This window comes from Bombina bombina, chromosome 1 (assembly GCF_027579735.1).
Source record: "Bombina bombina isolate aBomBom1 chromosome 1, aBomBom1.pri, whole genome shotgun sequence".
NCBI classification, from domain to species: domain Eukaryota; kingdom Metazoa; phylum Chordata; class Amphibia; order Anura; family Bombinatoridae; genus Bombina; species Bombina bombina.
This window is the reverse complement of record NC_069499.1, coordinates 923,251,587-923,277,299: the sequence shown is the minus strand read 5'-3', so window position 1 is coordinate 923,277,299 and position 25,713 is coordinate 923,251,587. Positions and strand designations below refer to the sequence as shown.

At 41.7% G+C, this 25,713-nt stretch overlaps 1 protein-coding gene across 1 annotated transcript in view; it reads left to right on the top strand.

Moving 5' to 3' along the window:
* Positions 1-24,196, top strand: part of SPG7 (SPG7 matrix AAA peptidase subunit, paraplegin) — a 115,958-nt gene extending 91,762 nt beyond the window's left edge. Inside the window, 1 exon segment of the mRNA XM_053689791.1 lies at positions 23,324-24,196. Coding sequence (XP_053545766.1) covers positions 23,324-23,539 — 216 coding nt within the window. The 3' untranslated portion in view covers positions 23,540-24,196.
* Positions 24,197-25,713: the final 1,517 nt, after the last annotated feature.

The following is a 25,713-nucleotide window of genomic DNA, read 5'->3' as shown; positions in this document are numbered from 1 at the left end:
CTCCCTTCATCCGTGTCCTAAAGCTTGGTATTGGTTCCCACAAGTAAGGATGACGCCGTGGACCGGACACACCAATGTTGGAGAAAACAGAATTTATGTTTTACCTGATAAATTACTTTCACAACGGTTGTGTCCGGTCCACGGCCCGCCCTGGTTTTTTTAATCAGGTCTGATAATTTATTTTCTTTAACTACAGTCACCACGGTAACATATGGTTTCTCCTATGCAAATATTCCTCCTTAACGTCGGTCGAATGACTGGGGTAGGCGGAGCCTAGGAGGGATCATGTGACCAGCTTTGCTGGGCTCTTTGCCCATTTCCTGTTGGGGAAGAGAATATCCCACAAGTAAGGATGACGCCGTGGACCGGACACACCGTTGGAGAAAGTAATTTATCAGGTAAACATAAATTCTGTTTTTCTTTGCAGCGCGATCTAATAAAGACTCCCCACAGACGATACTTAGATCAAGAAGGGAACCTGATCGTAGGCCTATGTCCTCTAAGCTAGGTCTGCCTTAGATAAAATCCTCCCCTCCTGATTACTGGATGAGTGGTGCCAGGTTAGCAGGTCAAAAATTTCTACTCACCCTGAAATTACAGCCGGAAAGCCACACAACCTCAGGAGTACGGATCTGTGATACGGCGTCGCCTTTGTTTGGGACTCTGATCAGAACTGTTCATGAGGAGAGAGTTGCGGCATGTCCGGTTCCAACAAGGGAGATGGCTTCTCCATATGGTGCCTTGGCGACAGCTGGAACTGCCGCGGAGAAGGGGTGGAGGTCCCGCATGAGATCCATGGCTCTTGAGTCCCCACATATGTGTTGCGGAGGCAAGAGCATACATCCCCATCTACTTGTAACTGGGGCTGAGAGAAAACAGGCTGTGGAGCTACTTACGGCTCTGGGAAACAAAGGCCCCAATTTGCGTTGTGGAAGTTCAGAACTCAACTTGACGGCTGAGATACTTTCCTCCTATCTTCTTGAGCAATGGCGGTCACTATGGGACCCGGGGAGGTTTCCCCCTTGCAACATTAACCTAAAGTGGCCCTCTGGTAAAAACTGGAGACTAACTGTAGACTGAATAAAAACCAATTTTCGTCATCCATTTACCCATACCCACCACTTTGAGTTTGCTAACGGCTTATAGATATAAATGTGGAACACGCTAGTTTATTTGCAGCCTGTATTATACTCATAATCTGAGCTTGAAATGTCACATTTCTCTTGTTAAGTGTATCCAGTCCACGGATCATCCGTTACTTATGGGATATTAACTCCTCCCCAACAGGAAGTGCAAGAGGATTCACCCAGCAGAGCTGCTATATAGCTCCTCCCCTAACTGCCATTACCAGTCATTCTCTTGCACCCAACGAATAGATAGGATGTGTGAGAGGACTGTGGTGATTATACTTAGTTTCATACCTTCAATCAAAAGTTTGTTATTTTATAATAGCACCGGAGTGTGTTATTCCTTCTCTGGTAGAATTTGAAGAAGAATCTACCTGAGTTTTTCTATGATTTTAGCCGGAGTAGTTAAGATCATATTGCTGTTTCTCGGCCATCTGAGGAGAGGTAAACTTCAGATCAGGGGACAGCGGGCAGATTAATCTGCAAAGAGGTATGTAGCAGCTTATTATTTTCTGACAATGGAATTGATGAGAAAATTCTGCCATACCGATATAATGTAAACTCAGCCTTAAATGCAGTAGCAGCAACTGGTATCAGGCTGTCATGTATGTATATTTTACACTTCAGTATTCTGGGGAATGGCACTTCACTGGAATTATACTGTATGCATAAAACTTTAGCCTAATTTGCAGGGACTAGCAACAGGCTTTTTAATAACACTCAATTTATTAATGTTAAACGTTTTTTGATGGCATGTAAAATCGTTTAATTTTCTGAGGTACTGGGTGAAAAAATGTTTTGGGCACTATTTTTTTCCACTTGGCAGTCGTTTTATTTAATTTATGACAGTTTACTGATCTCTCTCACTGTTAGCTATCAGGGTTAGTTATCCTTTGCTAATGGGAGCAATCCTTTGCTAAAATTGTGTTTTTTACAAAGATTTGATGCTATAACTTTTCAGTTTATTAATTTTCAACTGTCATAACTTTTTCTGTGCTTCTTATAGGCACAGTACGTTTTCATATTATAGTAAATTACTTGAAAAGTATTTCCAAGTTGCTAGTTTATTTGCTAGTGTGTTAAACATGTCTGATTCAGAGGAAGATATCTGTGCTATATGTGCTAAAGCCAAAGTGGAGCCCAATAGAAATTTATGTACTAACTGCATTGATGCTACTTTAAATAAAAGTCAATCTGTACAAATTGAACATATTTCACCAAACAACGAGGGGAGAGTTATGCCGACTAACTCGCCTCACGTGTCAGTACCTGCATCTCCCGCTCGGGAGGTGTGTGATATTGTAGCGCCGAGTACATCTGGGCGGCCATTACAAATCACATTACAGGATATGGCTACTGTTATGACTGAAGTTTTGGCTAAATTACCAGAACTAAGAGGTAAGCGTGATCACTCTGGGGTGAGAACAGAGTGCGCTGATAATATTAGGGCCATGTCAGACACTGCGTCACAATTTGCAGAACATGAGGACGGAGAGCTTCATTCTGCGGGTGACGGTTCTGATCCAAACAAACTGGATTCAGATATTTCAAATTTTAAATTTAAGCTGGAAAACCTCCGTGTATTACTAGGGGAGGTGTTAGCGGCTCTGAATGATTTTAACACAGTTGCAATACCAGAGAAAATGTGTAGGTTGGATAAATATTTTGCGGTACCGTCGAGTACTGACGTTTTTCCTATACCTAAGAGACTTACTGAAATTGTTACTAAGGAGTGGGATAGACCCGGTGTGCCGTTCTCACCCCCTCCGATATTTAGAAAGATGTTTCCAATAGACGCCACCACACGGGACTTATGGCAAACGGTCCCTAAGGTGGAGGGAGCAGTTTCTACTTTAGCTAAGCGTACCACTATCCCGGTGGAGGATAGCTGTGCCTTTTCAGATCCAATGGATAAAAAGTTAGAGGGTTACCTTAAGAAAATGTTTGTTCAACAAGGTTTTATATTGCAACCTCTTGCATGCATTGCGCCTGTCACGGCTGCAGCAGCATTTTGGTTTGAGTCTCTGGAAGAGACACTTGAATCAGCTCCATTAGATGAGATTACACACAAGCTTAAAGCCCTTAAGTTAGCTAACTCATTTATTTCAGATGCCGTAGTACATTTAACTAAACTTACGGCTAAGAATTCCGGATTCGCCATTCAGGCACGCAGAGCACTGTGGCTAAAATCCTGGTCAGCTGACGTTACTTCTAAATCTAAATTGCTTAATATACCTTTCAAAGGGCAGACCTTATTTGGGCCCGGGTTGAAAGAAATTATCGCTGACATTACAGGAGGTAAAGGCCATGCCCTGCCTCAAGACAGAGCCAAACCTAAGGCTAGACAGTCTAATTTCCGTTCCTTTCGTAATTTCAAAGCAGGAGCAGCATCAACTTCCTCTGCACCAAAACAGGAAGGAGCTGTTGCTCGCTACAGACAAGGCTGGAGACCTAACCAGTCCTGGAACAAGGGCAAGCAGGCCAGAAAACCTGCTGCTGCCCCTAAGACAGCATGAATCGAGGGCCCCCGATCCGGGAACGGATCTAGTGGGGGGGCAGACTTTCTCTCTTCGCCCAGGCTTGGGCAAGAGATGTCCAGGATCCCTGGGCGTTAGAGATCATATCTCAGGGATACCTTCTAGACTTCAAATTCTCTCCCCCAAGAGGGAGATTTCATCTGTCAAGGTTGTCAACAAACCAAATAAAGAAAGAGGCGTTTCTACGCTGCGTACAAGATCTTTTATTAATGGGAGTGATCCATCCGGTTCCGCGGTCGGAACAAGGACAAGGGTTTTACTCAAATCTGTTTGTGGTTCCCAAAAAAGAGGGAACTTTCAGGCCAATCTTGGATTTAAAGGTCCTAAACAAATTCCTAAGAGTTCCATCGTTCAAAATGGAAAGTATTCGGACAATTTTACCCATGATCCAAAAGGGTCAGTACATGACCACAGTGGATTTAAAGGATGCTTACCTTCACATACCGATTCACAAAGATCTTTACCGGTATCTAAGGTTTGCCTTTCTAGACAGGCATTACCAGTTTGTAGCTCTTCCATTCGGATTGGCTACGGCTCCGAGAATCTTCACAAAGGTTCTGGGTGCTCTTCTGGCGGTACTAAGACCGCGAGGAATTGCGGTAGCTCCGTACCTAGACGACATTCTGATACAAGCTTCAAGCTTTCAAACTGCCAAGTCTCATACAGAGTTAGTACTGGCATTTCTAAGGTCGCATGGATGGAAGGTGAACGAAAAGAAGAGTTCTCTCTTTCCACTCACAAGAGTTCCCTTCTTGGGGACTCTTATAGATTCTGTAGAAATGAAGATTTACCTGACAGAAGACAGGTTAACAAAGCTTCAAAATGCATGCCGTGTCCTTCATTCCATTCAACACCCGTCAGTAGCTCAATGCATGGAGGTGTTCGGCTTAATGGTAGCAGCAATGGACATAGTACCCTTTGCACGCCTACATCTCAGACCGCTGCAATTGTGCATGCTAAGTCAGTGGAATGGGGATTACTCAGACTTGTCCCCTACTCTGAATCTGGATCAAGAGACCAGAAATTCTCTTCTATGGTGGCTTTCTCGGCCACATCTGTCCAGGGGGATGCCATTCAGCAGGCCGGACTGGACAATTGTAACAACAGACGCCAGCCTACTAGGTTGGGGCGCTGTCTGGAATTCTCTGAAGGCTCAGGGACAATGGAATCAGGAGGAGAGTCTCCTACCAATAAACATTCTGGAATTGAGAGCAGTTCTCAATGCCCTTCTGGCTTGGCCCCAGTTAACAACTCGGGGGTTCATCAGGTTTCAGTCGGACAACATCACGACTGTAGCTTACATCAACCATCAGGGAGGGACAAGAAGCTCCCTAGCAATGATGGAAGTATCAAAGATAATTCGCTGGGCAGAGTCTCACTCTTGCCACCTGTCAGCAATCCACATCCCGGGAGTGGAGAACTGGGAGGCGGATTTCTTAAGTCGTCAGACTTTTCATCCGGGGGAGTGGGAACTTCATCCGGAGGTCTTTGCCCAAATACTTCGACGTTGGGGCAAACCAGAGATAGATCTCATGGCGTCTCGACAGAACGCCAAGCTTCCTCGTTACGGGTCCAGATCCAGGGATCCGGGAGCGGTTCTGATAGATGCTTTGACAGCACCTTGGACCTTCGGGATGGCTTATGTGTTTCCACCCTTCCCGATGCTTCCTCGATTGATTGCCAGAATCAAACAGGAGAGAGCATCAGTGATTCTAATAGCGCCTGCATGGCCACGCAGGACTTGGTATGCAGATCTAGTGGACATGTCATCCTGTCCACCTTGGTCGCTACCTCTGAAACAGGACCTTCTGATCCAGGGTCCCTTCAAACATCAAAATCTAATTTCTCTGAAGCTGACTGCTTGGAAATTGAACGCTTGATTTTATCAAAACGTGGTTTTTCTGAGTCAGTTATGGATACCTTAATACAGGCTAGGAAGCCTGTTACCAGAAAGATTTACCATAAGATATGGCGCAAATACTTATATTGGTGCGAATCCAAGAGTTACTCATGGAGTAAGGTTAGGATTCCGAGGATATTGTCTTTTCTACAAGAAGGTTTAGAAAAGGGTTTATCCGCTAGTTCCTTAAAGGGACAGATTTCAGCTCTGTCCATTCTTTTACACAAACGTCTGTCAGAAGTTCCGGACGTTCAAGCTTTTTGTCAGGCTTTAGCTAGGATCAAGCCTGTGTTTAAAACTGTTGCTCCACCATGGAGTTTGAACTTAGTTCTTAATGTTTTACAGGGGGTTCCGTTTGAACCCCTTCATTCCATTGATATCAAGTTGTTATCTTGGAAAGTTCTGTTTTTAATGGCGATTTCCTCGGCTCGAAGAGTCTCTGAGTTATCTGCCTTACATTGTGATTCTCCTTATCTGATTTTTCATTCAGACAAGGTAGTTCTGCGTACTAAACCTGGGTTCCTACCTAAGGTGGTCACTAACAGGAATATCAATCAAGAGATTGTGGTTCCATCTTTGTGTCCTAATCCTTCTTCGAAAAAGGAACGTCTGCTACACAATCTAGATGTAGTCCGTGCCCTGAAATTTTATCTACAGGCAACTAAGGATTTTCGACAAACGTCTTCCCTGTTTGTCGTTTATTCTGGTCAGAGGAGAGGTCAAAAAGCTTCGGCTACCTCTCTCTCCTTTTGGCTTCGTAGCATAATACGGTTAGCCTATGAGACTGCTGGACAGCAGCTTCCTGAAAGAATTACAGCACATTCTACTAGAGCTGTGGCTTCCACTTGGGCCTTTAAGAATGAGGCTTCTGTTGAACAGATTTGCAAGGCTGCAACTTGGTCTTCTCTTCATACTTTTTCCAAATTTTACAAATTTGACACTTTTGCTTCTTCGGAGGCTGTTTTTGGGAGAAAGGTTCTTCAGGCAGTGGTTCCTTCCGTATAAAGAGCCTGCCTGTCCCTCCCGTCATCCGTGTACTTTAGCTTTGGTATTGGTATCCCATAAGTAATGGATGATCCGTGGACTGGATACACTTAACAAGAGAAAACATAATTTATGCTTACCTGATAAATTTATTTCTCTTGTAGTGTATCCAGTCCACGGCCCGCCCTGTCACTTTAAGGCAGGTAATTTTTCCATTAAACTACAGTCACCACTGCACCCTATGGTTTTCCTTTCTCTGCATGTTTTCGGTCGAATGACTGGTAATGGCAGTTAGGGGAGGAGCTATATAGCAGCTCTGCTGGGTGAATCCTCTTGCACTTCCTGTTGGGGAGGAGTTAATATCCCATAAGTAATGGATGATCCGTGGACTGGATACACTACAAGAGAAATAAATTTATCAGGTAAGCATAAATTATGTTTTTATCCTCAATACTTATAAGACGTGTTCAAATGCTAACAGATTTGTATAGCACAGATTTCTCATAATCAAAAGATAAGGTGGATAGGTGTGCTAATCCACCTCTTTAACACAAGTTCAATGTACTATAGTTATAAGTTTAATCACCTCTTATTAGGTCTTAGCAAAGAGATGGAAAGTTCCTAGCCTTGTCTTAATCTCCCTCTCTCATCTAGATATTTGAGTTTGTACATTTGGCTTCATACCACCAACACCTATTTTAACACAATATAATTGTAATATATATTTCTTAAGTGCAGCAACAAATGATTTTACTTAGTTTTTTTTATCTGTGGGTGTCTCAATATCCCATATGCCCTTACAACTTCCTAGACCAGTATAGTAATAAAAGCAATATAAATCTTTATATAGAGCCTCTAATCTAATGCAGGCAGACATAACATTAGTGGGCAAAACTCCTCACTGTCCAGTATATACACTTAAGCCTATCCTGCTGTTGGCGGCCGAAACAGTGGGTCTGGCTCTGTCTACTTTATGAATGTGTGATGAGGAACATATGAACACTATAAGTTCTCAATAACTTTGTGGCCACTAACACCTACACTTGGGATTATAAATTGGAATTAGAGACTCATTCCTCTAGTAATGCCAGATATGTATACATTTTATTTCTTACATTTTTTACACTAAGCAGGTCTACCAAATCCTCAACTGCTAACTCTACATAGCATGGTTAACTGTTAATATGCATTATACACACCATATCCTCATACTGGTCTCAATATTAGTTGGTTCTTTACAATAATGGCTATTTGGGGTTACTAAGTAATTAAACTGTACTAATATGTCAAAGGTCCAAAAGTCACTAATAGTTGTTAATCAATATTAATGAATCTTTATAAGAAGGCTAGCTACATTATACATGTTTTTCCCTTTTTATTCTATACAGCTGATGAGGGAGTTTTGTAAATGCCCGTTAGACAAGCTTAATATATATTTGTCAATATGAATATATTTATGCAATTATTGGTCTTCATATAGATCCTACCTGCAAATATCTAGTAACCAACTGCACCAGAGACAGTGATTCTTCTATTATGGAGTCGGTTGACCGTACTTCTGCGTGTAACTAACATGTGCATGCTTGTCTTCATTTTTCTAATTTATTGTTAACCTCAGCTAAAACCATTTCTCATTGTGAGATTGTTTTTATTGGTGTATATGCTAGTTCTTCACCTTGTTTAATTCTTACTTTTTTTTTTTATATATCATATCAGTTGATACAACTAAACCCTAAGCGGTGCTTAGCCGTAGTATTCTATCAGCTATTATATTTGTACTAGGTTCCATGAAGCCCAAAATTGGCTACCAATCTGACTACCATATGTCTTTTAGTTTCTTGACCAAATGGTCCATAAGTGGCCAATCAATTAGTTATTTAAGCTATTTCATCTACAAAATAGAGGTTTGTAAAGCCTATTTACTGTCTTTAACTGTTTTCTTTTGTTTACACATTTCAATGTTTATTGAACAATGGAATGCATGTCCTTACTGTTATAGGGCTATCATTGTATTTTGTTTTAATTGCAAAACCTCAATAAAAAAAAAAAAAGTTAGAGATATAAAAGAAAAAAAATTAAAGATAAATTACTCCCTTTTGAGCCACATGTCTCTCAGGATAATGCTGTGCATGACATGCCTCAACTTTCTCCACAAACGTACCAAGCCTTAATAGTTTCCTCTCAACCTCCTGGGGAGGGGGGTTATTTACCAGGGGATTTTGCTGCACAGATAACTTTTGCCGTAACTGCAGCTTTATCTGCTTTCGCCGCTATGGGAAAGCGTAAGAGGAAATCTAAAAACATTTCTGCTAGTAAGGTTTCTGACCCCACTAAATCTGTGCTGGTCAACCTCTCCCATATGTCTGATGAAGAGTATACCTCAGTAACTTCTGAGGGTGAGATCTCAGACTCTGACATAATTGTGAAAGTTTCTGCAGAATCTGAAGAAGTTAATTTCAGATTTAAACTTGAACACCTCCTTTTGCTTCTGAAGGAGGTTCTAGCTACTTTGAAGGACTTCAAACCTTTTGTCGTTGTCAACCCTAAAAAGTCAACTAAACTTAGAGTTTATGATCCTCCCTCTTCTGTGGAAGTTTTTCCTGTTCCAGACAAGATGTCAGAAATTATAGCTCAGGAATGGGATAAGCCAGGGATTCCTTTTTCCCCTTCCCCTGTTTTAAAAAAAAGTTTCCTGTTGCTGACTCCATTCGTGACTCATGGCGCACTGTGCCTAAGGTAGAAGGAGCGATTTCTACTCTTGCCAAAAGAACTACTCTTCCTATAGAGGATAGTTGTTCTTTCAAAGATCCCATGGATAAGAAGCTAGAGGCTTACTTTAAAAAAGATGTAAATTACAGTGGCAACCTGCTATGAGTATTGCTACGGTTGCGGGAGCAACATCTTATTGGTGCGATGCTTTGTCTGAGTTGATTTCAGAAGAGACTACTATAGAGGAGATCCAAGATAGGATCAATGCTCTTAAACTGGACAATACTTTTATCTGTGATGCCAACATGCAAGTGATTAGTCTGGGAGCCAAAATGTCTCGCTTTGCGGTTCTAGCTCGCAGAGCTTTGTGGTTAAAATCTTGGTAGGCTGATGTAACTTCCAAGTCCAAGCTTTTGTCTTTACCTTTATAAGGGTAAGACTTTATTTGGTCTCCGTCTGGCAGAGATCATTTCTGAGATTACAGGTGTAAAGGGATCTTTCCTACCTCAGGACAAGAAGAATAGACCTACAGGACGACAGAATTCTAATTTTCGTTCCTTTCGTAATTTCAAAGAACTGAAGTCTTCCTCTTCCAAGCCGGAGCGATCCAAGACCTCATGGAGGTCTAGTCAGCCTTGGAATAAGGGGAAACAAACAAAGAAGCCTTCCACTTTTTCCAAATCAGCATGAAGGGATTGCCCCCTGTCCTGGATCAGGTAGGGGGCATGCTTTCCCTTTTTTGTCAGGCTTGGATACAAGATCTTCCAGACCCTTGGGCTGTGGACATAGTATCCCAGGGTTACAGAATAGGTTTTAAGACTTGTCCTCCCAGGGGCAGATTCATCCTCTCAAGATTATCTGCAGACCAGGTAAAGAGAGAGGCCTTCTTAAACTGCATAAAGGACCTATCTTCCCTTAGAGTGATTGTTCCAGTTCCTGTAAGGGAACGGGGTCTAGGATTCTATTCAAATCTTTTTGTGGTTCCCAAAAAGGAGGGAACTTTCCATCCCATTTTAGACCTAAAGTGTCTCAAAAAAATTCTTAGGGTTCCGTCCTTCAAAATGGAAACCATTCGTTCCATTCTTTCCTTGGTCCCAGAGGGTCAGTTCATGATGACTATAGACTTGAAGGACGCGTATCTTCGTGTTCCCATTCACAGGGATCATCACCAGTTTCTGAGATTTGCCTTTCTGGACAAGCATTTCCAGTTTGTTGCTCTTCTGTTTGGCCTTGCCACGGGGCCCAGAATATTCACAAAGATTCTGGAGGCTCTTTTGGCAGTGGTCAGATCTCAAGGAATTGCGGTGGCACCTTACCTAGACGACATCTTGGTTAAGGTGTCATCTTTTCAACTAGCAAAATCTCATACAGAGATGATGATGTTGTCTTTTCTACGTTCCTACCGCAGGAAAGTGAATCTGGAAAAGTTTCCTTGTTCCAGCTACTAGGGTGGTGTTCTTAGGGACAATCCTAGATTCCCTGTCAATGAAGATTTTCCTGATGGATGTCAGAAAATCCAAACGTCTTCCTTCATGCCATTCTCTCCAGTCTGCTATTCGGCTATCAGTGGCTCAATGCATGGAGGTGATTGGTCTGATGGTGGCTTCCATGGACATCATTCTCTTTGCTTGGTTCAATCTGAGACCTCTGCAATGGAACAGAGATAATTTAGATATATCGCAGAGGATAGATCTGGATCCCCTAACAAGAGACTCTCGTGGTGGATTTCACAGGACCCTCTGTCTCGGGGCATTTGCTTTCTGTGACCTTCCTGTATGATTGTGATCACGGACGCCAGCGTTAGGCTGGGGAGCAGTTTGGGGCTCACTAAAAGCTCATGGTCTGTGGACTCGGGAGGAGGCTTCTCTTCCCATAAACATCTTAGAGCTGAGAGCAATCTTCACTGCCTTGACAGCTTGGCCTCAGTTATCTTTAGTCCGGTTTATCAGATTTCAATTGAACAACATCACCTTGTGGCTTACATCAAACATCAGTGGAGAACTCAGAGTTCCTTAGAAATAAAGGTAGTGACTCGCATTCTGCAGTGGGCGGAAGCTCACGATTTGTCTCCTATCTGCCATTCAAATTCCAGGAGTGGACAACTGGGAGGCGGATTTTTTGAGCAGACTGACTTTTCATCCCGGGGAGTGGGCCCTCCATCCGAAGGTGTTCTCAGAGATAACCCTCAGGTGGGGGATTCTGGAGTTGGATCCAATGGCGTGTCATCAAAAAGCCAAGCTTCCAAAGTACCGTTCAAGGTCAAGAGATCCTCAGGCCGTTCTGATAGACGCTCTGGCGGTTCATTGGAACTTCTATCTGGCATGGCTTTTTCCTCCATTTGCTCTCCTTCCATGAGTCATTGCTCGCATCAAACAGGATAGAGCATCTGTGATTTTAATAGCTCCTGCATGGCCTCGCTGGATCAGGTTCGCGGATCTAGTGAAGATGTCATCTCTTCCACCTTGAAAGTTACCTCTGAGGAAGGACCTCCTATTTCAGGGTCCCTTCCTACACCCAAATCTAAATTCTCTGAATCTAACTGCTTGGAGATTGAACACCTTGTTTTGGCTAGGCTTGGCTTCTCTGAGTCGGTCATTGATACCATGCTTCAGGCTCGTAAACCTTTTACTCGCAAGATATACTATAAGGTATGGCACAAATACCTTTTTATTGGTGTTAATCGAAGGGTTTCTCTTGGAGCAGGTTAAGGATACCCAGGATTTTGTCTTTTCTTCAGGAGGGCCTGGAGAAGGGCTTGTCAGTCAGTACTCTGAAGGGTCAGATTTCTGCTCTGTCTATTCTTTTGCACAAACGTCTGGCAGACTTGCCAGATGTCCAATCTTTTGTTCAGGCTCTGTTCAGAATCAGGCCTGTGTTTAAATCTGTTGCTCCTCCTTGGAGCCTTAACCTTGTTCTTAAAGTTTTGCAACAGGCTCCGTTTGAGCCGATGCATTCTGTTGATATTAAATTGTTATCTTGGAAGGTTTTGTTTCTTTTTGCTATTTCTTTTGCTCGCAGTGTTTCTGAGCTCTCGGCCCTGCAGTGTGATTCTCCTTATCTTATTTTTCATGCGGGTAAGGCAGTTATTCGTACTAAGTTGGAATTTCTAGTGTCGGATCGCAATATTTTTCATTAGTTTTATACCCCATTGCTGTTTGCCTCTTGCCTTTTTCTATGTCAGATGGCTATTTTGTTTGCATTTTTTCCCATTCCTGAAACTGTCATATAAGGAAATTGATCATTTCTCCAACATAGGTGTGTCCGGTCCACGGCGTCATCCTTACTTGTGGGATATTCTCTTCCCCAACAGGAAATGGCAAAGAGCCCAGCAAAGCTGGTCACATGATCCCTCCTAGGCTCCGCCTTCCCCAGTCATTCTCTTTGCCGTTGTACAGGCAACATCTCCACGGAAATGGCTTAGAGTTTTTTAGTGTTTAACTGTAGTTTTTATTATTCAATCAAGAGTTTGTTATTTTAAAATAGTGCTGGTATGTACTATTTACTCTGAAACAGAAAAGAGATGAAGATTTCTGTTTGTAAGAGGAAAATGATTTTAGCAACCGTTACTAAAATTGATGGCTGTTTCCACACAGGACTGTTGAGAGGAATTAACTTCAGTTGGGGGAACAGTGTGCAGACTTTTGCTGCTTGAGGTATGACACATTCTAACAAGACGATGTAATGCTGGAAGCTGTCATTTTCCCTATGGGATCCGGTAAGCCATTTTTATTACAGACAGAAAAAAAGGGCTTCACAAGGGCTTTTTAAGACTGTAGACATCTTCTGGGCTAAATCGATTTATATATAAACATATTTTATACTCCATAGCCTTGAGGAATTATTTTAATCTTGGGAATTTTGTAAAATAACCGGCAGGCACTGTATTGGACACCTTATTCTCTAGGGGCTTTCCCTAATCATAGGCAGAGTCTCATTTTCGCGCCTGTATTGCGCACTTGTTTTTGAGAAGCATGACATGCAGATGCATGTGTGAGGAGCTCTGATACATAGAAAAGACTTTCTGAAGGCGTCATTTGGTATCGTATTCCCCTTTGGGCTTGGTTGGGTCTCAGCAAAGCAGATACCAGGGACTGTAAAGGGGTTAAATATAAAAACGGCTCCGGTTCCGTTATTTTAAGGGTTAAAGCTTCCAAATTTGGTGTGCAATACTTTTAAGGCTTTAAGACACTGTGGTGAAATTTTGGTGACAATTTTTGAACAATTCCTTCATACTTTTTCGCAATTGCAGTAATAAAGTGTGTTCAGTTTAAAATTTAAAGTGACAGTAACGGTTTTATTTTAAAACGTTTTTTGTACTTTGTTATCAAGTTTATGCCTGTTTAACATGTCTGAACTACCAGATAGACTGTGTTCTGAATGTGGGGAAGCCAAGGTTCCTTCTCATTTAAATAGATGTGATTTATGTGACACAAAATTTAGAGAAAATGATGCCCAAGATGATTCCTCAAGTGAGGGGAGTAAGCATGGTACTGCATCATCCCCTCCTTCGTCTACACCAGTCTTGCCCACACAGGAGGCCCCTAGTACATCTAGCGCGCCAATACTCCTTACTATGCAACAATTAACGGCTGTAATGGATAATTCTATCAAAAACATTTTAGCCAAAATGCCCACTTATCAGCGAAAGCGCGACTGCTCTGTTTTAGAAAATACTGAAGAGCATGAGGACGCTGATGATATTGGTTCTGAAGGGCCCCTACACCAGTCTGAGGGGGCCAGGGAGGTTTTGTCTGAGGGAGAAATTTCAGATTCAGGGAAGATTTCTCAACAAGCTGAACCTGATGTGATTACATTTAAATTTAAGTTGGAACATCTCCGCGCTCTGCTTAAGGAGGTGTTATCCACTCTGGATGATTGTGAGAATTTGGTCATCCCAGAGAAACTATGTAAAATGGACAAGTTCCTAGAGGTCCCGGGGCCCCCCGAAGCTTTTCCTATACCCAAGCGGGTGGCGGACATTGTAAATAAAGAATGGGAAAGGCCCGGTATACCTTTCGTCCCTCCCCCCATATTTAAAAAATTGTTTCCTATGGTCGACCCCAGAAAGGACTTATGGCAGACAGTCCCCAAGGTCGAGGGGGCGGTTTCTACTCTAAACAAACGCACCACTATACCCATAGAAGATAGTTGTGCTTTCAAAGATCCTATGGATAAAAAATTAGAAGGTTTGCTTAAAAAGATGTTTGTTCAGCAAGGTTACCTTCTACAACCAATTTCATGCATTGTTCCTGTCACTACAGCCGCGTGTTTCTGGTTCGATGAGCTAGAAAAGGCGATCAATAATAATTCTTCTTCTTATGAGGAGATTATGGACAGAATTCGTGCTCTCAAATTGGCTAATTCTTTCACCCTAGACGCCACTTTGCAATTGGCTAGGTTAGCGGCGAAAAATTCTGGGTTTGCTATTGTGGCGCGCAGAGCGCTTTGGTTAAAATCTTGGTCAGCGGATGCGTCTTCCAAGAACAAATTGCTTAACATTCCTTTCAAGGGGAAAACGCTGTTTGGCCCTGACTTGAAAGAGATTATCTCTGATATCACTGGGGGCAAGGGCCACGCCCTTCCTCAGGATAGGTCTTCCAAGGCCAAAAATAAACCTAATTTTCGTCCCTTTCGCAGAAACGGACCAGCCCCAAGTGCTACGTCCTCTAAGCAGGAGGGTAATACTTCTCAAGCCAAGCCAGCCTGGAGACCAATGCAAGGCTGGAACAAAGGAAAGCAGGCCAAGAAACCTGCCACTGCTACCAAGACAGCATGAGATGTTGGCCCCCGATCCGGGACCGGATCTGGTGGGGGGGCAGACTCTCTCTCTTCGCTCAGGCTTGGGCAAGAGATGTTCTGGATCCTTGGGCGCTAGAAATAGTCTCCCAAGGTTATCTTCTGGAATTCAAGGGGCTTCCCCCAAGGGGGAGGTTCCACAGGTCTCAATTGTCTTCAGACCACATAAAAAAACAGGCATTCTTGCATTGTGTAGAAGACCTGTTAAAAATGGGAGTGATTCATCCTGTTCCATTAGGAGAACAAGGGATGGGGTTCTACTCCAATCTGTTCGTAGTTCCCAAAAAAGAGGGAACGTTCAGACCAATCTTAGATCTCAAGATCCTAAACAAGTTTCTCAAGGTTCCATCGTTCAAAATGGAAACCATTCGAACAATTCTTCCTTCCATCCAGGAAGGTCAATTCATGACCACGGTGGATTTAAAGGATGCGTATCTACATATTCCTATCCACAAGGAACATCATCGGTTCCTAAGGTTCGCATTCCTGGACAACCATTACCAGTTTGTGGCACTTCCGTTCGGATTAGCCACTGCTCCAAGGATTTTCACAAAGGTACTAGGGTCCCTTCTAGCGGTGCTAAGACCAAGGGGCATTGCAGTAGTACCTTACTTGGACGACATTCTGATTCAAGCGTCGTCCCTTCCTCAAGCAAAGGCTCACACGGACATTGTCCTGGCCTTTCTCAGATCTCACGGATGGAAAGTGAACGTAGAAAAGAGTTCTCTGTCTCCGTCAACAAGGGTTCCCTTCTTGGGAACAATAATAGACTCCTTAGAAATGAGGATTTTTCTGACAGAGGCCAGAAAAACAAAACTTCTAAACTCTTGTCAAATACTTCATTCTGTTCCTCTTCCTTCCATAGCGCAGTGCATGGAAGTAATAGGTTTGATGGTAGCGGCAATGGACATAGTTCCTTTTGCGCGCATTCATCTAAGACCATTACAACTGTGCATGCTCAGTCAGTGGAATGGGGACTATACAGACTTGTCTCCGACGATACAAGTAAATCAGAGGACCAGAGATTCACTCCGTTGGTGGCTGTCCCTGGACAACCTGTCACAGGGGATGAGCTTCCGCAGACCAGAGTGGGTCATTGTCACAACCGACGCCAGTCTGGTGGGATGGGGCGCGGTCTGGGGACCCCTGAAAGCTCAGGGTCTTTGGTCTCGGGAAGAATCTCTTCTACCGATAAATATTCTGGAACTGAGAGCGATACTCAATGCTCTCAAGGTTTGGCCTCAGCTAGCAAAGGCCAAGTTCATACGGTTTCAATCAGACAACATGACAACTGTTGCGTACATCAACCATCAGGGGGGAACAAGGAGTTCCCTGGCGATGGAAGAAGTGACCAAAATCATTCAATGGGCGGAGACTCACTCCTGCCACTTGTCTGCAATCCACATCCCAGGAGTGGAAAATTGGGAAGCGGATTTTCTGAGTCGTCAGACATTTCATCCGGGGGAGTGGGAACTCCATCCGGAAATCTTTGCCCAAATTACTCAACTGTGGGGCATTCCAGACATGGATCTGATGGCCTCTCGTCAGAACTTCAAGGTTCCTTGCTACGGGTCCAGATCCAGGGATCCCAAGGCGACTCTAGTAGATGCACTAGTAGCACCTTGGACCTTCAAACTAGCTTATGTATTCCTGCCGTTTCCTCTCATCCCCAGGCTGGTAGCCAGGATCAATCAGGAGAGGGCATCGGTGATCTTGATAGCTCCTGCGTGGCCACGCAGGACTTGGTATGCAGACCTGGTGAATATGTCATCGGCTCCACCATGGAAGCTACCTTTGAGACGAGACCTTCTTGTTCAAGGTCCGTTCGAACATCCAAATCTGGTCTCACTCCAACTGACTGCTTGGAGATTGAACGCTTGATCTTATCAAAGCGAGGATTCTCAGATTCTGTCATTGATACTCTTGTTCAGGCCAGAAAGCCTGTAACTAGAAAAATTTACCACAAAATATGGAAAAAATATATCTGTTGGTGTGAATCTAAAGGATTCCCTTGGGACAAGGTAAAAATTCCTAAGATTCTATCCTTTCTTCAAGAAGGTTTGGAGAAAGGATTATCTGCAAGTTCCTTGAAGGGACAGATTTCTGCCTTGTCTGTGTTACTTCACAAAAAGCTGGCAGCTGTGTCAGATGTTCAAGCCTTTGTTCAGGCTCTGGTTAGAATCAAGCCTGTTTACAAACCTTTGACTCCTCCTTGGAGTCTCAATTTAGTTCTTTCAGTTCTTCAGGGGGTTCCGTTTGAACCCTTACATTCCGTTGATATTAAGTTATTATCTTGGAAAGTTTTGTTTTTGGTTGCAATTTCTTCTGCTAGAAGAGTTTCAGAATTATCTGCTCTGCAGTGTTCTCCTCCTTATCTGGTGTTCCATGCAGATAAGGTGGTTTTACGTACTAAACCTGGTTTTCTTCCGAAAGTTGTTTCTAACAAAAACATTAACCAGGAGATAGTCGTGCCTTCTTTGTGTCCGAATCCAGTTTCAAAGAAGGAACGTTTGTTGCACAATTTGGATGTTGTTCGTGCTCTAAAATTCTATTTAGATGCTACAAAGGATTTTAGACAAACATCTTCCTTGTTTGTTGTTTATTCTGGTAAAAGGAGAGGTCAAAAAGCAACTTCTACCTCTCTCTCTTTTTGGATTAAAAGCATCATCAGATTGGCTTACGAGACTGCCGGACGGCAGCCTCCTGACAGAATCACAGCTCATTCCACTAGGGCTGTGGCTTCCACATGGGCCTTCAAGAACGAGGCTTCTGTTGATCAGATATGTAAGGCAGCGACTTGGTCTTCACTGCACACTTTTACTAAATTTTACAAGTTTGATACTTTTGCTTCTTCTGAGGCTTTTTTTGGGAGAAAGGTTTTGCAAGCCGTGGTGCCTTCCATCTAGGTGACCTGATTTGCTCCCTCCCTTCATCCGTGTCCTAAAGCTTTGGTATTGGTTCCCACAAGTAAGGATGACGCCGTGGACCGGACACACCTTTGTTGGAGAAAACAGAATTTATGTTTACCTGATAAATTACTTTCTCCAACGGTGTGTCCGGTCCACGGCCCGCCCTGGTTTTTTAATCAGGTCTGATAATTTATTTTCTTTAACTACAGTCACCACGGTATCATATGGTTTCTCCTATGCAAATATTCCTCCTTTACGTCGGTCGAATGACTGGGGAAGGCGGAGCCTAGGAGGGATCATGTGACCAGCTTTGCTGGGCTCTTTGCCATTTCCTGTTGGGGAAGAGAATATCCCACAAGTAAGGATGACGCCGTGGACCGGACACACCGTTGGAGAAAGTAATTTATCAGGTAAACATAAATTCTGTTTTTGCTTTATATGTTGTTTTTTCTTTTACATTTTGCAAGATGTCTCAATCTGATCCTGCCTCAGAAGTATCTGTTGGAACTTTGCTGCCTGACATCGGTTCTACCAAAGCTAAGTGCATTTGTTGTAAGATTGTGGAAATTATATCTCTGAATGTCATTTGTAATAATTGTCATGATAAACTTTTACATGCAGAGAATGTATCAGTAATAGTACATTGCCAGTTGCAGTTCCTTCAACTTCTAATGTACATGATATACCTATGAATTTTAAAAAATTTGTTACTGATTCTATTCAGAAGGCTTTGCATTTCCGCCTTCTAATAAACATAAAAGGTCTTTTAAAACTTCACATAAAGTTGATGAAATTTCAAATGACCGACAACATAATGATTTATCCTCCTCTGATGAGGATCTATCGGATTCAGAAGATCCCTCCTCAGATATTGACACTGACAAATCTACTTATTTGTTTAAAATAGAGTATATTCGTTCTTTGTTAAAAGAAGTGTTAATTACTTTGGATATTGAGGAAGCTATGTTTAAATGCTGTTTTTAAACCTCCTGTGGTTACTCCAGAGGTTTTTCCTATTCCTGATGCTATTTCTGATATGATTTCTAAAGAATGGAATAAGCCAGGTACTCCTTTTATTCCTTCTTCAAGGTTTAAAAAATTGTATCCTTTACCAGCAATTTCTATAGAGTTTTGGGAAAAGATCCCCAAAATTGATGGGACTATTTCTACTCTTGCTAAACGTACCACTATTGCTATGGAAGATAGTACTTCTTTTAAAGATCCTTTAGATAGGAAACTTGAATCCTATCTAAGGAAAGCCTATTTATATTCAGGTCATCTTCTCAGGCCTGCAATTTCTTTGGTTGATGTTGCGGCTGCATCAACTTTTTGGTTGGAGAATTTAGCGCAACAAGAATTGGATTCTGACATCTAGCATTCTTCGCTTACTGCAACATGCTAATCATTTTATTTGTGATGACATTTTTGATATTATCAAAATTGATGTTAGATCCATGTCTTTAGCTATTTTAGCTAGAAGAGCTTTATGGCTTAAATCTTGGAATGCTGATATGACATCTAAGTCTAGATTATTATCTCTTTCTTTCCAAGGTAATAATTTATTTGGTTCTCAGTTGGATTCTATTATTTCAACTTTTACTGGAGGAAAGGGTTTTTTTCTGCCTCAGGATAAAAAACCTAAGGGTAAATCTAAGGCTTCTAACCGTTTTCGTTCCTTTCGTCAAAATAAGGAACAAAAATCTAATCCTTCCCCCAAGGAATCTGTTTCCAATTGGAAGCCTTCCTCAAATTGGAATAAAGCCAAGCCTTTTAAAAAACCAAAGTCAGCCCCTAAGTCTGCATGAAGGTGTGGCCCTCATTCCAGCTCAGCTGGTAGGGGGCAGATTAAGGTTTTTCAAGGATTTTTGGATAGATTCTGTCCAAAATGAATGGATTCAGAGCATTGTCTCTCAAGGGTATCGAATAGGATTCAGAGTAAGACCTCCTGTGAGAAGATTTTTTCTCTCACTTAACCCAGCAAATCCAGTAAAAGCTCAGGCTTTCCTGAAGTGTGTTTCAGACCTGGAGTCTTCAGGGGTAATCATGCCGGTTCCTTTTCAGGAACAAGGTCTGGGGTTTTATTCAAATCTATTCATTGTCCCAAAGAAGAAAAATTTATTCAGACCAGTTCTGGATCTGAAAATTTTGAATCGTTATGTAAGAGTACCAACTTTCAAGATGGTGACTATAAGGACTATTCTGTCTTTTTTTCAGCAAGGATATTATATGTCTACAATAGACTTGCAGGATGCATACCTTCATATTCCGATTCATCCAGAACATTATCAGTTCCTGAGATTCTCTTTTCTAGACAAGCATTTCCAATTTGTTGCTCTTCCATTTGGCCTAGCAACAGCTTCAAGAATCTTTTCAAAGGTTCTAGGTGCCCTACTCTCTGTAATCCGAGAGCAGGGTATTGCGGTGTTTCCTTATTTGGATGATCTCTTGGTACTAGCTCAGTCTTTACGTTCTGCAGAATCTCACACGAATCAACTAGTGTGTTGTTTCTTCAAAAACATGGTTGGAGGATCAATTTACCAAAAAGTTTCTTGATTCCTCAGACAAGGTTCACCTTTTTAGGTTTCAAGATTGATTCAGTGTCCATGACTCTGTCTCTAACAGACAAGAGACGTATGAAATTGGTTGCAGCCTGTCGGCTCCTTCAGTCTCAGTCATTCCCTTCAGTGGCTATGTGCATGGAAGTTTTAGGCCTCATGACTGCAGCATCGGACGTGATTCCTTTTTTTGGGGCTTCCTTTGTTCGGCCAACCTGGACTGTGATCACTACAGACGCAAGTCTTTCAGGTTGGGGGGCTGTTTGGGGATCTCTGACAGCACAAGGGGTTTGGAAATCTCAAGAGGCGAGATTACCAATCAATATTTTAGAACTCCGTGCAATTCTCAGAGCTCTTCAGTTTTGGCCTCTGTTGAAGAGAAAACCATTCATTTGCTTTCAGACAGACAATATCACAACTGTGGCATATGTCAATCATCAGGGTGGGACTCACAGTCCCCAAGCTATGAAAGAAGTATCTAGGATACTTGCTTGGGCGGAATCCAGCTCCTGTCTAATCTCTGTGGTGCATATCCCAGGTATAGACATTGGGAGGCGGATTATCTCAGCCGTCAGATTTTACATCCAGGGGAGTGGTCTCTCCATCCAGATGTATTTTCTCAGATTGTTCAGATGTGGGGTCTTCTCATCTAAACAAGAAACTTCCCAGATACCTGTCCAGGTCCAGGGATGTTCAGGCGGAAGCAGTGGATGCGCTAATACTTCCTTGGTGTTATCATCCTGCTTATATCTTCCCGCCTCTAGTTCTTCTTCCAAGAGTGATATCCAAAATCATCATGGAACAATCGTTTGTGTTGCTGGTGGTTCCAGCATGGCCACACAGGTTTTGGTATGCGGATCTTGTTCGGATAGTCCAGTTGCCAACCTTGGCCACTTCCGTTAAGGCCGGCGACTACTGTCTCAAGGTCCGTTTTTCCATCAGGATCTCAAATCATTAAATTGAAGGTATGGAAATTGAACGCTTAGTACTAAGTCATAGAGGGTTTCTCTGACTCAGTGATTTATACTATGTTACAAGCTCGTAAATCTTCATTTCTAGAAAGACTTATCGAGTTTGGAAGACCTTTTCATAAATTCCTCTTGGCATTCTTTTAGAATTCCTACATTTTAACAGTTTCTTCAGGATGGTTTTGAATAAGGGTTTGTCTGCAGTTCCTTGAAGGGACACATCTCTGCTCTTCAGTTTTTTCACAGAAAGATTGCTAACTTTCTGATATTCACTGTTTTGTACAGGCTTTAGTTCGTAGTAAGCCGTCATTAAATCAATTTCTCCTCCTTGGAGGTCTGTAATTTGGTTTTAAGGCGTTACAGGCTCCTCCGTTTGAGCCTATGCATTCTTTGGACATTAAACTACTTTCTTGGAAAGTGTTGTTCCTTTTGGCGATCTCTTCTTCTAGAAGAGTTTCTGAGCTATCACTCTTTCTTGTGAATCTCCTTTTCTGATTTTTCATCAGGATAAGGCGGTTTTTGCGACTTCATTACATTTTTACCTAAAGTTGTGAATTCTAACAACATTAGTAGAGAAATTGTTGTCCCTTCCTTGTGGTCCTAAATCTAAGAATTATTTGGAAAGATCCTTACATTCTTTGATGTGGTGAGAGCTTTGAAATATTAGTGTGAAGCTACTAAAGATTTCAGGAAGACTTCTAGTCTATTTGTTATGTTTTTCTGGTCCTAGGAAGGTCAGAAGGCCTCTGCTATTTCCTTGGCTTCTTAATTAAAGCTTTTTGATCATCAAGCTTATTGGAGTCGGGTCAGGCCCCGCCTCAGAGAATTACCAGCTCATTCTACTTAGATCAGTTTCCCACTTCGTGGCTTTAAGAATGAAACTTCATTGATCAGATTTGCAAAGCAGCAACTTGGTCCTCTTTGCATACATTTACTAAATTCTACCATTTTGATGTATTTGGTTCTTCAGAAGCAGCCTTGTGGTTAGAAAATTTCTTCAGGCAGCTGTTTCAGTTTGATTCTTCTGCTGATGTTTAAGTTTTTCTTTTCATTATGAGAATAACTTTTAATTTGGGTTGTGCATTATTTTTTCAGCGGAAAATGGCTGTTATTTTATTATCCCTCCCTCTCTAGTGACTCTTGCATGGAGTTCCACATCTTGGGTATTGATATCCCATACGTCACTAGCTCATGGACTCTTGCCAATTACATGAAAGAAAACCTAATTTATGTAAGAATTTACCTGATAAATTCATTTTTTTCATATTGGCAAGAGTCCAGGAGTCCCACCCTTTTTATGGTGGTTATGATTTTTTTGTATAAAGCACAATTATTCCAATTCCTTTGTTGATGCATTTACTCCTTTCTTTATCACCCCACTTCTTGGCTATTCGTTAAACTGAATTGTGGGTGTGGTGAGGGGTGTATTTATAGGCATTTTGAGGTTTGGGAAACCTTGCCCATCCTGGTAGGATTGTATATCCCATACGTCACTAGCTCATGGACTCTTGCCAATATGAAAGAAATGAATTTATCTGGTAAATTCTTACATAAATTATGTTTTTGTTTAGGTATGCATACAACCTACACTAACCTCTCCTAATACTTTTCCTCTCCTCTATTTCTATCCGCCATGAACCCCCTTAGAATGTAAACTTAAAAACCCAATTTCTACCTTGTATACCGCCTATGTTTATAGCGCTGCTGAATATGTTGACGCTCTACAAATAACCGATAATAATAACAATAGCATGTGTTTTTACTCTTGTATAATTTTGTACCCTTTATCTTCTCAAGCTCCAGTTCTTGTAACATATATTTATTTTTTTACCCCTAAGTTGGCTAATGCCTTATTGGAAAAGGAAGTTATAAACTACGATGATATTGAGATGCTTATCGGCCCCTCTCCTCATGGACCTAAAAAGATGATCGTCCCCCAAAGCTGGATTGAGGCTGAGAAGGACAAACAAGATAAAGGGGAAGAAGACTCACAAAAACCTCCACGACAAAGGGAGGAAGAGGAAGAAGATGAGCCTAATCTGAGACCTGTCTGAGAGAACCTTAGAGACACATAATGACTAAACATATGTCAGTAGAGCAAATATCAAGGGGTATGAACTACTGCTTATTTGGAACTATTTGTTTATCTCTTTCTAAGTTGTGTCAGCCAAATTATATTAAGATACAATAAATGTCAAAACATCAGAAAAAAAACATCAGAGCAAAATCTACTATTTTCTTAGTTTTCACCAGAAGAGTTTGTGAACATATCACCAGGTATGAAACTTTAGGCAGAGATTATGTGATCTTTAAAATATGTAAATCAGGTTCTAAATAGACTGTGGATCACTTGGAATTTGATATTCTGGTTAATATGCAGTGTGAAATAAAGAGTTTCTATATTTAACGCTGCTTATACCATGTTGAAAACATAAATTGTTTATTTAAATAGTGATCTTAATTGTACTTATGTAGCTACCAAAGAAACAGACAAGAGCTTTGTTATGTGACAATGTCATACCAGTAAAACCTATATGTTCTCTTTTGAGGTGAGCAATGCTTTGGTTAATAAAAAAGGCTTTTGTAGATAATTCATGTTTGCACAAAGTGCTGTGCTGAAATAGTTAATATTCACCTTTGAATTTAGACTGTATTTTTGAATTTGAAAAATATTCTCTATGTCAGCTTGTAAATAAACATTGTGAAGTGTCCTTCTCTTTGCAATCATTTTGTATAATAGCTGTTGTATAATACGTAGGAATGTGACGTAAGAGAAAGTTATAGTAAAAATTAAACTTCCTGATTCAGCGTACAATTTAAAAAATTACTTTTGTTATTAAATTTGTTGTACTCCACCTTTGTTTATAGCACTGCGGAATCTGTTGGTGCTCTACAAATAACCGATAATAATTAAATTTACCTAATTTTCTTTTTTCTTCTATAAGGTACGACGAGTCCACGGATTCATCCTTGTGGGATTTTATCCTCCTGCTAACATGAAGTGGCAAAGAGCACCACAGCAGAGCTGTCTATATAGCTCCTCCCTTAGCTCCACCCCCAGTCATTCTCTTTGCCTACTCTAAGTACTAGGAAGGGTAAAGTGAAAGAGGTGATAAAATGTTAGTTTTATTTTCTTCAAGCAAGAGTTTTTTATTTTAAATGGTACCGGTGTGTACTATTTACTCTCAGGCAGCAGATGGATGAAGACTTCTGCCTGGAGGCTGATGATCTTAGCATTTGTCACTAAGATCCAGAGCAGTTCCCACAGAATGGCTGAGGAGTACAGGAAACTTCAGTGTGAGGAACGTTTTCATGCTATAAGCAGTGAGGTATGTTCAGCATTTTTTTCTGGAGACACTGGTATTTGAGAATTGGCTGATATCCCCATGAGGGAGAGGGTAAGCAGTAATCCTATAACATATAGAGGGGTATTACTAAGTTTGCATAAGGGGCTAATAAGAAAAATGGTTGACACTGAGTTTGAATGTTTGTGGGCAAACGTTTGGTGAACTGGGAGTGCTGTTAACGTTTTTGGCAATAACGTTTTTTGAGACTTTGAGGGTACACTGGGCTTCTTTTTTGGGTTTCAGAACCCACATGGCTAGTTTGGAACCGCTCTGGTGCGGTTCATTTAGGCTGCAAAAACATTGAGTGAGATGGGCGAGGCCTATTTTTGCGCCTCAGTTGCACAGTTATATTTACAAAGCAAGCAGCAAGCTCCAACTCCGGTGGGCCCTTGTGGAAGTGTTGGGCCAAATTTAAGCTTTAACCCCATATTTCCAATCTATGAGGGCAGGTAGGCGCCACAGCAGGTCTGTGGCGAGGTGCAGGGGGTGTTTTTTTCCGGATTTAGGCCTATTAACTATCCGGTTTTCACAATAAAGTGTTAAGTGTTTACTTTCTTTGTGGGGCAAACTTAGCTGGATAAAATAAATCTTATATCAAAAAATTGAAACGATTGGGGTATTTTATAGCAGTTTTGCACAACGTGTATGCTTTTTTCCTCTTAAAGGCGCAGTACCGTTTTTTAAGATTATTTTTTCACTAAGTAAAGTGTTTTCAAGCTTGTTTGTGGTCATTACTAGCCTGTTCAACATGTCTGACTTTGAGGAAAGCCAATGTTCAATGTGTTTGGAAGCCATTGTGGAACCCCCACTTAAAATGTGTCCCTCATGCACTGAAAGGGCAATAAATTGCAAAGAACATATTTTTGCTAATAAAAGTATGT